We start from the raw sequence: 11,882 nt of genomic DNA, 5'->3' as shown, positions 1-11,882 counted from the left end.
GGCCTTGTAGGGGCCCAGCGGCTGCAGCACCTTTTGCATATCTGTTTTGTCATCTCTGTATGTGGGCACATTTATTCATGCCGCACATTGTTAGCGAGTGGTTAGCTTGCTGATTTGGCGTGACGCATCTTGTGCCTGAAACAGCTTCACCTGCGGCTCCTTCGATGAATGAGCTTTTTTTTTTCAACTTGTCTCGTTGCAAAAATATTTAGCAAAATGGTTTCCTGTGGCTGTTTAAAGTGGATAGAAAATATAAAATGTATAGTATTCTCTTATCTAGTTATCTTTTCTTTTTTTCTATTTTTTTTTTCATCCCTTCTTCCTATTTATTTTCCTTCCTCTTTATTTTCTTTCTTTCCTCTCTTTTTTTCTCCCGCACTCTCTTCTCCACGGACTCTCCCACAGCCCACACCCACCACCGGCCACCTCCTCCCCGTGGCCACGCGCCCCTGCGGTCGGCCACCTCCTCCCCGCAACCAGCCCCTGCCTGCAGCCATCGCCGCGCCCCCGTGGCCGGCCACCACCTCCCGCGGGTCGCGTCCCTATGCCCGCTGCCAGCCACCTCCTCCACGACCCTGCAGGCCACCGCCCTTGCGACCGCCGCCAACCACCTTCTCCCCACGGGCCATGCCTCTGCGGCCGTCCCGGCGGACCCACCCAAGGACAAGGCTGGCAAAGAGCATGGAGGAGTCAGGGGAGCCGGTTTTTTCGGCTCCCACTGCACCTCAGGGCTCCTCCCTGCGGGAAATACGAAGCTTCGGCTGTGAAGCCGTTTCGCTGCCTGCTATTTGGGAGGGCTTGACGTGAAGCTACCAATGAAGCCCTCCCAAAGAAGGTCACATGTACATATTGTTTGTTGAAACGTCTAAATCAGACTATCTTATAAAACATAAAATTTGATTAAGATTAGATGCTCGAACGGGGCTAAGAAGCAAAGCATCTTTCGTCTCATGGGGCTCTTCGAGTCAGTCCTGTTCAAAGTCAACGGCAGATAGCGAGGAGCAACCTGGAATCCGGCGAGCGGCGGGCGTTGGCACTCCGTCGCAGCATTAGCTCGATGCGGCGACAAGCGGCGGGCAGCCTGATCAGGCGAAGAGCGGCGGCGTGATTGGAGAGCAGGCGCGACCGGTGAGTCCTAGAATCCTCGCTTGTTCTCTCTCGTCCTTTGCGGTCGTCCGAACTCTCAAGAGCAGCTAGGAAAGTTTCTTACTCCTTGCGCTCTCCCAGGAACAGACCCATGGAGGTTGTGACGGGGGCACTGCTGAGCCTCCTCCCTAAGCTCGGCGATTTGCTCGTTGGCGAGTACAAGCTGCAGAAGGGGGTGAAGGGGGAGATCATGTTCCTTCAAGCCGAGCTCGAGAGCATGAAGGCTGCCCTCGAGAAGCTCTCGGAGGCACCAGCAGACTGGCTTGACAGGCAGGACAAGATTTGGGCCAGGGATGTGCGAGAGCTGTCCTACGATATAGAAGACAGTATCGACACATTCATGGTTCGTGGCAGGGGAAATGAGCAGGCCAAGGGCTTCAAGAAGTACATTGATAGAAGCCTTGATTTGTTGACACGGTTTAAGTTCCGCCATAAGATTGCTACTGAGATCAGAGGCATCAAGGGCCGCGTCATAGAGGTGTGCGATCGGCGTGAGAGGTACAAGATCGACAGTGTTGTTGCTCAGGGGGTCAAGACAACTGTTGATCCTCGTTTATTGGGTCAGTACACAAAGGAGACAGAGCTTGTTGGCATTGATGAGGCAAGAGATGAGGTAAGCAAGATTCTGGTGGAAGGGAATGAAGAAGTATCAGACAAGATAGTTTCTATAGTTGGATTCGGAGGCCTGGGAAAAGACAACTCTTGCTAATGTGGTGTACCAAAAGCTTAGAGCACAATTCGATTGCTCTGCTTTTGTTTCAGTATCTCTCAGTGTGCAGATGGCACAATTTTATTTACGGATTATAATTTGGATCAAGCCATAAACAAATTATTCATTTGCTATCTTAGCCATTATTTGGTCTTAAGATAAACATACCTAAGCATTTTATTAGGCCCAACCCGGCCCGTCCCACCCTGAGCCTGCTGGGTTTTGCGTACACCTACTATTGTCCGGGCTGGTCGTGGCCAAAGGAAACCAGGCCCAATCCCGGACTGGTAATTTAATTTAAATTATCCATTGACTAAAAATGAGTGGGAAATTAAACTAGAAAATGTGTGAAATTTTCTAGTATGATCAATATGAGGAAGAGAAAGATTATACAGAATTGTTCGGGTGTGATGTTGATATTCAGGTATGTACACCACAATTCGCTAAAGGTACACCTAGTAAGGAACCGTGGCTAAAGGAAGTAACCACGGCACCACGGCGGCGCACCCGCGCAATCTCTTCGGCGGCGCGATCAGCAAGAGGCCGAGGCCCGGTGGTTCCACCTCCTCAGGTGCCGCCCGAGCGCCGACCGTCAAGGAGGAGCTGGCGAACGCTCGCCGCGGTGCCGTGGACGAGGGAAAAGGCGGCATTGACACGGGGAGCGCGCTCGGCTGCGTGGCCGTGGACGGCATCGACGCCTCTGTGGCGGCCTTGCTCGCGGGCAGGTCCGACAACGCCGCGGCGACTGTGCAGCTGCAGATTTATGCGCTGGAGAAAATGCACCGAATTGAGGGGCTTGGATTGGTGAGCTTGTGGCCGCGCTGCCATTCCTGCCTGATTTTTCCAGGCTGCTTCCGCAGAATCGGCCCATCCTCCCATCCGCGCGCAGGTGGCTCATCATCTTTGCGCCGCCTACGGGACGCGCCGGCGATTCGTCGCATCGGCTTGCAGTTCGCCGGCGCTCCTCGCCAATTCCACCGTCCATGCCTGTCTGCTTTGCCTGTGCAACTACGCTTGCCCGCGCGTCCCCGTCCGTGCGGCTCCTCGTCGTCCCCCGGCTGTTAACCGAGCAGTGGAAAGGAGAGGGCGAACGCTAGAAAGAGGCTGACATGGACAAAAAAATAGTAAAACCAGTGACACGTAGGATAGAAAGCAGCGTAAAACAGGCTAGGGGGTTCATCTGGCCGGTATCGGAGTTTGGGGTGTCTTTTAGACTGGGTGACTATATCAGGGGTGTAATTTGGACTCTTGGCCGCATCTCGCACCCTCTGGTGGCGGCGCATCCTCCTCCGTCCTCGCCACCCGCGGGCGCCGCATCCTCCTCCTCCTCCTCCTCAGCCTCGCTGCTGATGCTGCCGCCGCCGCCCTCCTTCCATCTCGCCCCTAGTTGCTGCCTGTCCTCCCTCAAGATCCAATCACCTCCTGCGTCAGCGCCGGCCAAGGGGGAGGGCAATGTGGCGCTGCCGGAGGCCAGCCTGATGGTGGAGAAGGCACATGAGGTATGGCGTCGCCTCGCGGCATCGCGCGGGTAAGGTGTCGCCTCGCGCGCGGGGAAAAAAAGGCGCGGCCCTATGCGCGCGCGCGGGAAGGGAGAGGGAGATGCGCGCGTGCCTGTACCCCCTGCGCGGGCACGCCACGCCCCATCCCTGCAGCGCGCCAATTGAGAGAGGAGGAAAGAGAGGAGAGAGGGGGAAGAGAAGAGGGCGGCGGCGGCACTGGAATCCGGCGGCGCGCTGCCTCCATCCAGCCGAGGAGGAAAGAGAGGAGAGAGGGGGAAGAGAAAAGGGCGGTGGCGGCACCTGGAATCCGGCGGCGCACCGAGGGGGAAGAGAAGAGGGCGGCGGCGGCACCTGGAGGGGGAAGTCCCCTGCTGCTTCAGCTCCGCCGAGGGGGAAGTCCTCCTCTGCTCTGCTCCTCTGCTCCGCCCTCAGGTATATGTATATCTTCTCTCTGCTCCTCTTCTTTGCTCTTCCTTCACCTCCTTCCTGTGCTCAGTGCTGCTCTGTTCTGCTCGCTAGTTGGCAGCAAGAAGGTATGTATCAGTGTATGTTTGTGCTACCCTATTGTAGGTTAGGCTATGTGTATGGCGTCGCCTCGCCGCGCGCCTTATTCGCCTAGGCGTCTCGAAGGGGGTGGATCACCACGCGTCGCCTTACCGCCGTGAAAACAATGATCATTACTAGTTCTTTTCAGTTTTGACAACTTGAACATGCCTGCCATTTCATCGTTAATTTTGTTCCTGGTCTGGTACAAAAATACAACGGAATAGAGTTAGCGAGAACTGCCATCCTTTATAATACTTCAGTTCAACTTCAAGGTGAAGTTCAACGACCTTTAGTTTGACTAAAAGTTTAATATTGAGCTGTCTACAAGTTCACAAAACTAGCTGGGAGTCATGTACTCGGGTATACAATGAATTATGTATAGATTTTTAAGCAATCTGTCATCTTAAGTTCTCTTCAGATCTGAAAAGATGTATATTATAGGGCAGTAGTCATTTTATGCCAATAACTTGATGGACGCCAATGTGATCTGTATGTACAATTTATAAGATATGTATGTACATGGAACTATCATGCAAATTGGATTTGATGGAGGTGAGAAATTGTAATCGTGGATGCAGATCTGTAAAGGACATGTATATTAAACTATCATACAAATTAGAATTGATGCTGCTGAGAAATTTTGATCATTGATGCTTATCTGCATGGGTGTATGCATTATATTTTTTTTTACCCTTTTTAGTTGGTTTCCTGACGGTGAATTGGCCTTCAGAGGCATGTTAGGGTGGCCGTCAGGAACTGGGAAATGATTCCTGCCGTCCAACCGACAGGAGAAAGCGATGTTTCCTCACTATGGGCTACTGTCGGCAAGTTGCTCTGGTAGTGCACATGTTATAGCTGTCAATATTAAATTTTTTTTCCTTCCATCTAATACCTTGTAGCCATTACCCAAACATATGAATGACATTTTTAGGTATTTGTAAGCCAGTATGAATTATTCTCCAAAGCAGCCTAGCCATGCGACATTCGAAAAAAGAGGTGATGTATAGTTTCATTATTACTTACAGTAGCAACATTTCTTATATCCAAGCCCAATTTCGCCTAACCAAGTAACCAATAGCTAGCTCCATCGTTCCTGCGTGTTGAACGACGCTGCTCCTCGCATTAGCGAGCCTCTGGTGCCGAGGAGTGGGCTGTCTAGTGGCAACTCTGCTGATGTTCTTTGAGTAATGGATTTGGTATAGGAGCAGATCCACGGTCAGAAATAGCTAGGCACAATTGCAGGGAGTGTACATTTTCGGCTCGTTTAAAGCGAATTTACCTTTTTTCTCTCAAATTTACCCAAGCTTTGATTGGTTAATGAGCTTTCTGTTGTAATGGTTATTGATATCTGTATGCTTATATTACACAAGGGATAGAATGAGAGATGACCTAGAGTTCTTGGCCAGTGGCAATTGTGGTGTGCATGATCAGACGTTGGTTGGATTACTTGATTACATACCGAAATATCTAAATGGCCACCTGAACAATTCTGCGTATTATTTCTCCTGACCATATATACTAGAAAACTTCACTCTTATAGTAATTTATTTAAGACTGAATAACTGCTAAAAATCACAAATCAGTAATTATATGTTCTGATCCAAATCAAATCACTGTCCGTAAAGCAAAATTGCATTGTCAGCATATTGTAAGATGGAAAAGGCATCTTTTCATGGTGGTGAGGAATCAATCCACTTATTTAGCCATCATTCTTTGAACTAGTGACCCGCGAAAGCTTCGTTGACGCCCGTCGAATGTCCCTGCTTCCCTACTATTCATTCTTTGCCAAGAGATGTCACCATTTAACCTTTTTTATGCCCACACTACCACCACAAATAAAACTTTCAATCCAATTTACATCATTTAGTTGAAAAAAAACTGTTTGTTTGTAGCATCTATTGAAGAAAAGACGATTTAACATTATTGAGATTATTGAAGACTTGTATGATTTTTTTCGTTCACTTTAGTTTATTCTTCTTAATTGATAACTAGTATTAAATTAAAATCAATGTTTAATTATATCAATTAAAAAGCGAATTATTCCACCAGCCTCTACTAGAGTACCACAGTACCACTCTATGAATAACGTGCTTGATTCGTCGCATATGAACACGTGCTGATGTAGCGTTCGCATGAATCCAATCAAGACAATATCGGTCGCCACACCGGAGACGATGCAACGTGACACCACGACAAGTGGAATCCATCGCAAAATCTCCGACAAGATTGATCGAGAACGACATTGATGGTCACCGCCATGGCTACAGACGGCTAGGTGGACCGCCTTTGCTCCGCCATGTGGAAGTGGCGATGGTGCAGGATGGGGAGGACGGAGACCATGGCGATGTGCACTTCTGGGGCCAAAACGGCGACAGCATTGAATTTCTTGGGCCGTTTCTTCGTAGCAGCTTTTACGGGAGAGCATAATATAGGACGATCACCGGCGAGTAGTCTCTCTCGTTTCAGCTTCCAGGCAGTATGTCCACATGCTCCTATTCATGCTAGCTGCTATCCCTATGATTGTTACGAGATGATGATAGAGCATTTTAACACACGTGCGGTAATTCATCAAACAGCTAGCTCCTGCTAGTATATAAGTGATTCTTGGTCTTTCATTGTCTTTGTAGCCAATCAAGGTCAGGGAAGAATCAAACATGGCTGCTAGCAGCTCCTGCCACTGCTCTCCACTACTCCTCGCCTTGGCCGCTGGCCTCCTAATCCTCCTGGTGCCGCCACTGGCAAGTGGGTCGTCCCACGAGAACTCGCAGGAGGAGGACCGCATCCTGGGGATGCCGGGGCAGCCCAACGACGGCGTGGCGTTCGACATGTACGGCGGCTACGTCACCGTCGACGAGGGCGCCGGCCGCGCGCTCTACTACTGGTTCCAGGAGGCAGACCGCGCCACGGCCGACCCGGCCACCGCGCCGCTCGTCCTCTGGCTCAACGGCGGGCCCGGGTGCTCCTCCGTCGGCTCCGGCGCGTTCGAGGAGCTCGGCGCGTTCCGCGTCAACACCGACGGACAGACGCTCCTGCTCAACGAGTTCGCTTGGAACAAAGGTACTATAAGCTAACGGAGAGATCGATGATCACCGCGAAAAAAAAGACAGACGTTAATCTGAGTCCAAGACTAATCGACATTAACAATCAAGATTATTAAACCACTCTTTTAGATACCAAGACTAATCGACATGAACAATCAAGATTATTAATCACTTTTTTAGATAATGATCAAGATTAATGACCTTACAGCAAGAAGGCCTTAGACTAAAGGAAAATGTGATGTGCATTGCAGCGGCGAACGTACTGTTCTTGGAGTCGCCGGCCGGCGTGGGGTTCTCTTACAGCAACACCAGCTCTGACCTCGTTGTTGGCGACGACAGAACGGGTCGTTAAAAAACACATGACACAAACATATTACCGTTCCTCTGATGTGAGCATTAATATTAATTCTTGCTCTATTTGCAGCACGTGACTCGTACATTTTCCTGGTGAAATGGTTCGAGAGATTCCCGCAGTACAAGTACCGTGATTTCTACATTGCAGGAGAGAGCTATGCAGGTCAGTAGTGTTTGCTCCTCCCTCCCTCTCCCTCTCTTCCAGATTTATTTGTTTGCAAATTTTTAGTGCACTCAATTCAAAATCCCCACTATATCCTACTTCGAAAAGACATGCAAAATGTTGAAAAATTATTCCACTTAATTAGTTCTGTCTATATTTGCAGTTTCATTTGATACCAACCATAGTAATTCCTGAAGTATTTAATTTTTCAGGTCACTATGTTCCTCAGCTGTCCCAGCTTGTGTACAGGAACAACATCGGCGTAGAGAAGCCTTTCATCAACTTCAAAGGTTTCATGGTATTTACGCGCACATAATCCATCAAAACCTTTGAATTCACACAACAGATTTCATCATGACTATATCCAAACTGAATCAACGAACGAACACACGTACAACGAAATGTAAATACCAACCAAACTATAAAAATGCACATTCAGTTTAATTTGATTAATCCCAGGTCGGTAACGGCCTGATCGACGACCTCACCGACATGATCGGCATGCTCGAGTACTGGTGGCACCACGGCCTCATCTCCGACGAGACCCTGGCGAGCGGGCTCGATGTCTGCCTGGGTAGCTCCTTGATCCACCCCTCGCCGGAGTGCCAGAAGATCTGCGACGTGCAGGCCGCGAAGGAGATGGGCAAGATCGACGGCTACAGCATCTACACGCCGCCGTGCGAGAGGGGGAACCCATACGATCGCATGCTCGAGCGGAGCCGCCGCGTAAGTTAATTCTCTTGTCTGCCGGCGGTCATCTCCGGCCGGCCATCATCATTTCTAGCTCGATCTCGCCATGGAAACTGCTTGACGAACGATCGATGATGATCTTGATGATGCATGCGTGGGTCGTTCAGCCATTGATGTTGCCGCCCTACGACCCGTGCACGGCCTGGTACTCGACCAACTACCTGAACATCCCCGAGGTGCAGAACGCCATGCACGCCAACGTCAGCGGCATGATAAAGTACCCGTGGACGATGTGCAAGTAAGTATTACTCTGTATTCTTCAACATTTCTGAGTTCTGTTTGATCCATCTTTCTTCAAAATTCAAATTATTTCAATTGAATTCGTTGTTTATCTGCAGCAATCCCATTTATGATAACTGGACGACAATCACGCCTAATGTTTCCATGATACCCATCTACAAGGAGCTCATTGGAGTTGGCCTCAAGATCTGGGTCTTCAGGTAACAAGAAGCTGGCTGTGTTCTATGCCTTTCTTCAGTGAGTTCATTGTCGATTTCCCTGCAAGAAAATACATGCTTTTGCATTTGCAGTGGTGACACAGACACTGCAGTGCCGCTGAGCTCGACCAGGCGCTCCCTTGCTGCCCTGGGCCTTCCTGTTAAGACCAGCTGGTATCCCTGGTACATGGTCCCAACTGAGGTCAGTGTTCATCACTGGACAGGAGAAAGTTAAATACCAAGCTTCTTCTGAATCCTTAGATTAGTTTCTTACGGATACATTGTTTTTTCCTCCATGGCCATGCATGCTGTGATCACATATAGGTTGGTGGCTGGAGCATGGAGTATGACGGCCTGACCTACGTCACCGTCCGCGGCGCCGGGCACGAGGTTCCCCTGCACCGTCCGGAGCAGGCACTCGTCCTGTTCAAGCAGTTCCTGCTGGGCGAACCCATGCCGGCCGAGGCCAGTTTCCAACCAACTTTTTCGCCACATCGAATCAACTTGCTCATGGAAATTATCAACAACTGATCATGCCATCATCAGCTGCTTACATTGGTCTCTGAAAGATGCATGTTGATTTTGCAGGCACCAAAAGATGCCAGCGTCATCCTACTTCCTAGTGAGAAAGCTCCCTCCTACTGAGCAGGGTCAGGGTCGTGCTTCATGACGACGATTCCACAACGCGACCGTTGAACGCTACGTCATGTCTGCTGCTGATATGTGTACGCGGAGAATAAAAGCTGGAAAATCTTGTTTCGTCTGAAAACCTGTGGATGTATAAACAACCCTTGGCTTGACGATGGATCATGCTTCTCCTGACAGCCATATATATAAATAATGCATGCTTGGACTGTGCCAAAATCAGTCATATGATTTTTTTTATAAAAAAAACAGTCATATTTCAATGGCAAGGTTAAAAAGGGCCTCCCGGCCAGCCTCTGTACCCCCGAAATGATCGTGGTTAGGGATGGAATCGGATCAGATTCGTTAGAAATCAGACAGCACTTTTTACCACATTTTATCTCGAATACGAATCAAGATTTAGATGTTGCTGAATGCAAATACAAAATGGATAGCTCAAATCCACATTCATATTCCGATATCTACTTGATTTGGACGATAACAATTAAGAAATATCAGTTCAGTTTATCGATAGTTTTAACCCCTAATCATGGCACTATTTTCGGGAAGCACGATGGCATGATTTTTTTTCGGTTTTTGAACCTCGCGGCTAGCTAGCAGCACTACTTAGGGACCAATCATTGCACTACTAGTGCATTTGCGTTTCGGACCATTATCGACTTGCCTCCAGTTGGATGATTTCATTTTCAACTTCGGTATATCAAATATCGTTTTTCTTCCTAGCTTCCCCTTATCAATTTTATGTAAAACAATGAAATTGAAGAGGCGTTGAAGGCTTTTCCTTACCGTTTTCAATTATTTTTCATCCCTAGGAAGACTGTTGACGTACGACAAAAGGTTGGCGGGACGGGCAGCATGATTTGTATTTGATTTATATAATTATTAATCAACATTGTTAATGCCTCATAATACCTCGGTATGTAAACGATTCAAACTATTTGAAAATGCCAATCATTTTAGTTCTAATACTTTTTACTAGTTCTGCTGCGCTTCTTTTTGAAAAAAAAACAGTAAAAAAGTTTGTTTTAATGAATGGTACTGAGTTGTCCAATTGTATATGTACCGCAGCCGAGAAGCTGTGTGTCGTATGAAGCCTTATGAAGGTTAGTTATAGATCAGTTTAGAAAAGTGGGGGATTCACAGTTTTGGGAGGATAAGTGGTTAGAAAACTTTACTCTCAAATAACAACACCAATCTTTATATGATATTGCTAGGAAGCCACATGCAGTAGCTCTTGCATTTAGCACAGTACCACTGAATGTGTGTTTTCGCAGAGCTTTCTTAGGAGACAAACTGATCAGAGTAGCGTTCGTGCAACTTAATGATCAGAGTGGTCCCTTTATTTGCAGCCAAAATAAAAATGACCTTTATTGTTCGATCGATGTACAAACATATCATGAATCATAATGTTGTTCCCCCAAATGAATTTATTTAGACTTAAGTTACCTATAAAGATCAAGATATTTATTTTGTTCTCAGTCAAATGAGTGACTTTATCAAAAGATAATCTGATTAAGAGCTTTGTTATAATGCTTTAAAGCACCAGTGGTACTTGCAGGTACTTTCCTTTCTTATCTTTTTATCAAAAAAATTAAATAGATTTACACATAATTAAATGGGCATCATAGTAATTTTTCACTATTTTTTACTTGGTCCGACCAAATTGTTACTTCTTGGTAGTTCTCCTTAGGTACTTCATGGTACTTCCTTTGTTTCCAGTGTTCGATTTCTCAGGATGGACAGCTCTCATTTTTTTCAATCACTCTAAAATCTCTCTCTGATTAAATGTAATTGGAAAGGTAGAGATAAATGCTAATTTTTTTACAACAAAAGAACTATCCAACATTTTTTTTATTGGCATATTCCTAAATTTATCCAGAGAACAATACAGGTTGTATATGGTTTACCACTGCCAAAAATATACATAATTTGTTTGGAAATTAGTTAAAGAGTGTATCCTCACCAATGCGTCTCCAAATTTATGTGGAGCAAGTGCTATATTTTGGGCTATCTGGCTAAGCAGAAAACGATGTTGTTTTTTTACTAAAAAAGAATACATTCCTGCATGAAATACATATTCAAGGCGACACATTGGATACACATCGTGTCCTTATTAAAAGAAAAAAGAGAGGACGGTTTGGTAATAAAGATTAAGTGTGTGTGTGGTACTTCGGCTATAGTCATGGAAATCATCTATGCCAACTACTAGGTGAATGTCTACTAATAGGATATATATGCGCTTAATGCCATGCATCCACTATTTTTTCTATGTTTAAAGAATTGTTTTCTATTTGTTAGTATATTTGTTGACAGCCGGAGATTGTGAATTGTACTAGTCAATGTCTGAGTGCGCAACTCATGCAGAAGTTAGAATAAAAACTTTCTTGATCTATAAACAGCAAGGGAGCACAACAAGCATATTTTTGAAATTTATTTCTTGTCAAAAATGTTGAAGCCAAAGCTACATTGGCGTCTTGCACATAACCATTCATGCATGCCCATACGTGTCGTGAAGTGAAGAAGACTCCATGTGTAATATTCCAAAAATTTGTAATATTAATTTGAGTGAAATTTCTAAAAATTTAAAACTTT

The 11,882-nt window shown here is 46.7% G+C and overlaps 2 protein-coding genes across 3 annotated transcripts; both read left to right on the top strand.

Annotated features, from left to right (window-relative positions):
* Window positions 1–986: 986 nt before the first annotated feature.
* LOC111258147 (putative disease resistance protein At1g59780) lies at window positions 987–2,001 on the top strand. 2 transcript variants are annotated; one of them, XM_022828866.1, is made up of 2 exons: window positions 987–1,128; window positions 1,234–2,001. In XM_022828866.1, exon 2 carries the CDS (start codon window positions 1,238–1,240, stop codon window positions 1,853–1,855), a length of 618 nt encoding a protein of 205 aa, XP_022684601.1. In that variant the 5' UTR covers window positions 987–1,128; window positions 1,234–1,237; the 3' UTR covers window positions 1,856–2,001. The 2 variants fall into 2 exon arrangements, with proteins under 2 accessions (XP_022684601.1, XP_022684600.1); XM_022828865.1 differs by having other exon boundaries at window positions 989–1,128; window positions 1,228–2,001.
* A 1,525-nt stretch (window positions 2,002–3,526) lies between these two features.
* LOC101776721 (P-(S)-hydroxymandelonitrile lyase) lies at window positions 3,527–9,559 on the top strand. The gene is made up of 11 exons (XM_004979700.4): window positions 3,527–3,786; window positions 6,528–6,957; window positions 7,193–7,285; window positions 7,366–7,458; window positions 7,671–7,756; window positions 7,918–8,184; window positions 8,316–8,446; window positions 8,547–8,648; window positions 8,739–8,847; window positions 8,970–9,110; window positions 9,234–9,559. Exons 2-11 carry the CDS (start codon window positions 6,555–6,557, stop codon window positions 9,288–9,290), a joined length of 1,482 nt encoding a protein of 493 aa, XP_004979757.1. The 5' UTR covers window positions 3,527–3,786; window positions 6,528–6,554; the 3' UTR covers window positions 9,291–9,559.
* The last annotated feature ends 2,323 nt before the right edge of the window (window positions 9,560–11,882 follow it).

Source organism: Setaria italica, chromosome VIII, assembly GCF_000263155.2.
Source record: "Setaria italica strain Yugu1 chromosome VIII, Setaria_italica_v2.0, whole genome shotgun sequence".
NCBI lineage: Eukaryota > Viridiplantae > Streptophyta > Magnoliopsida > Poales > Poaceae > Setaria > Setaria italica.
This window is presented reverse-complemented; position numbering and strand designations above follow the sequence as displayed.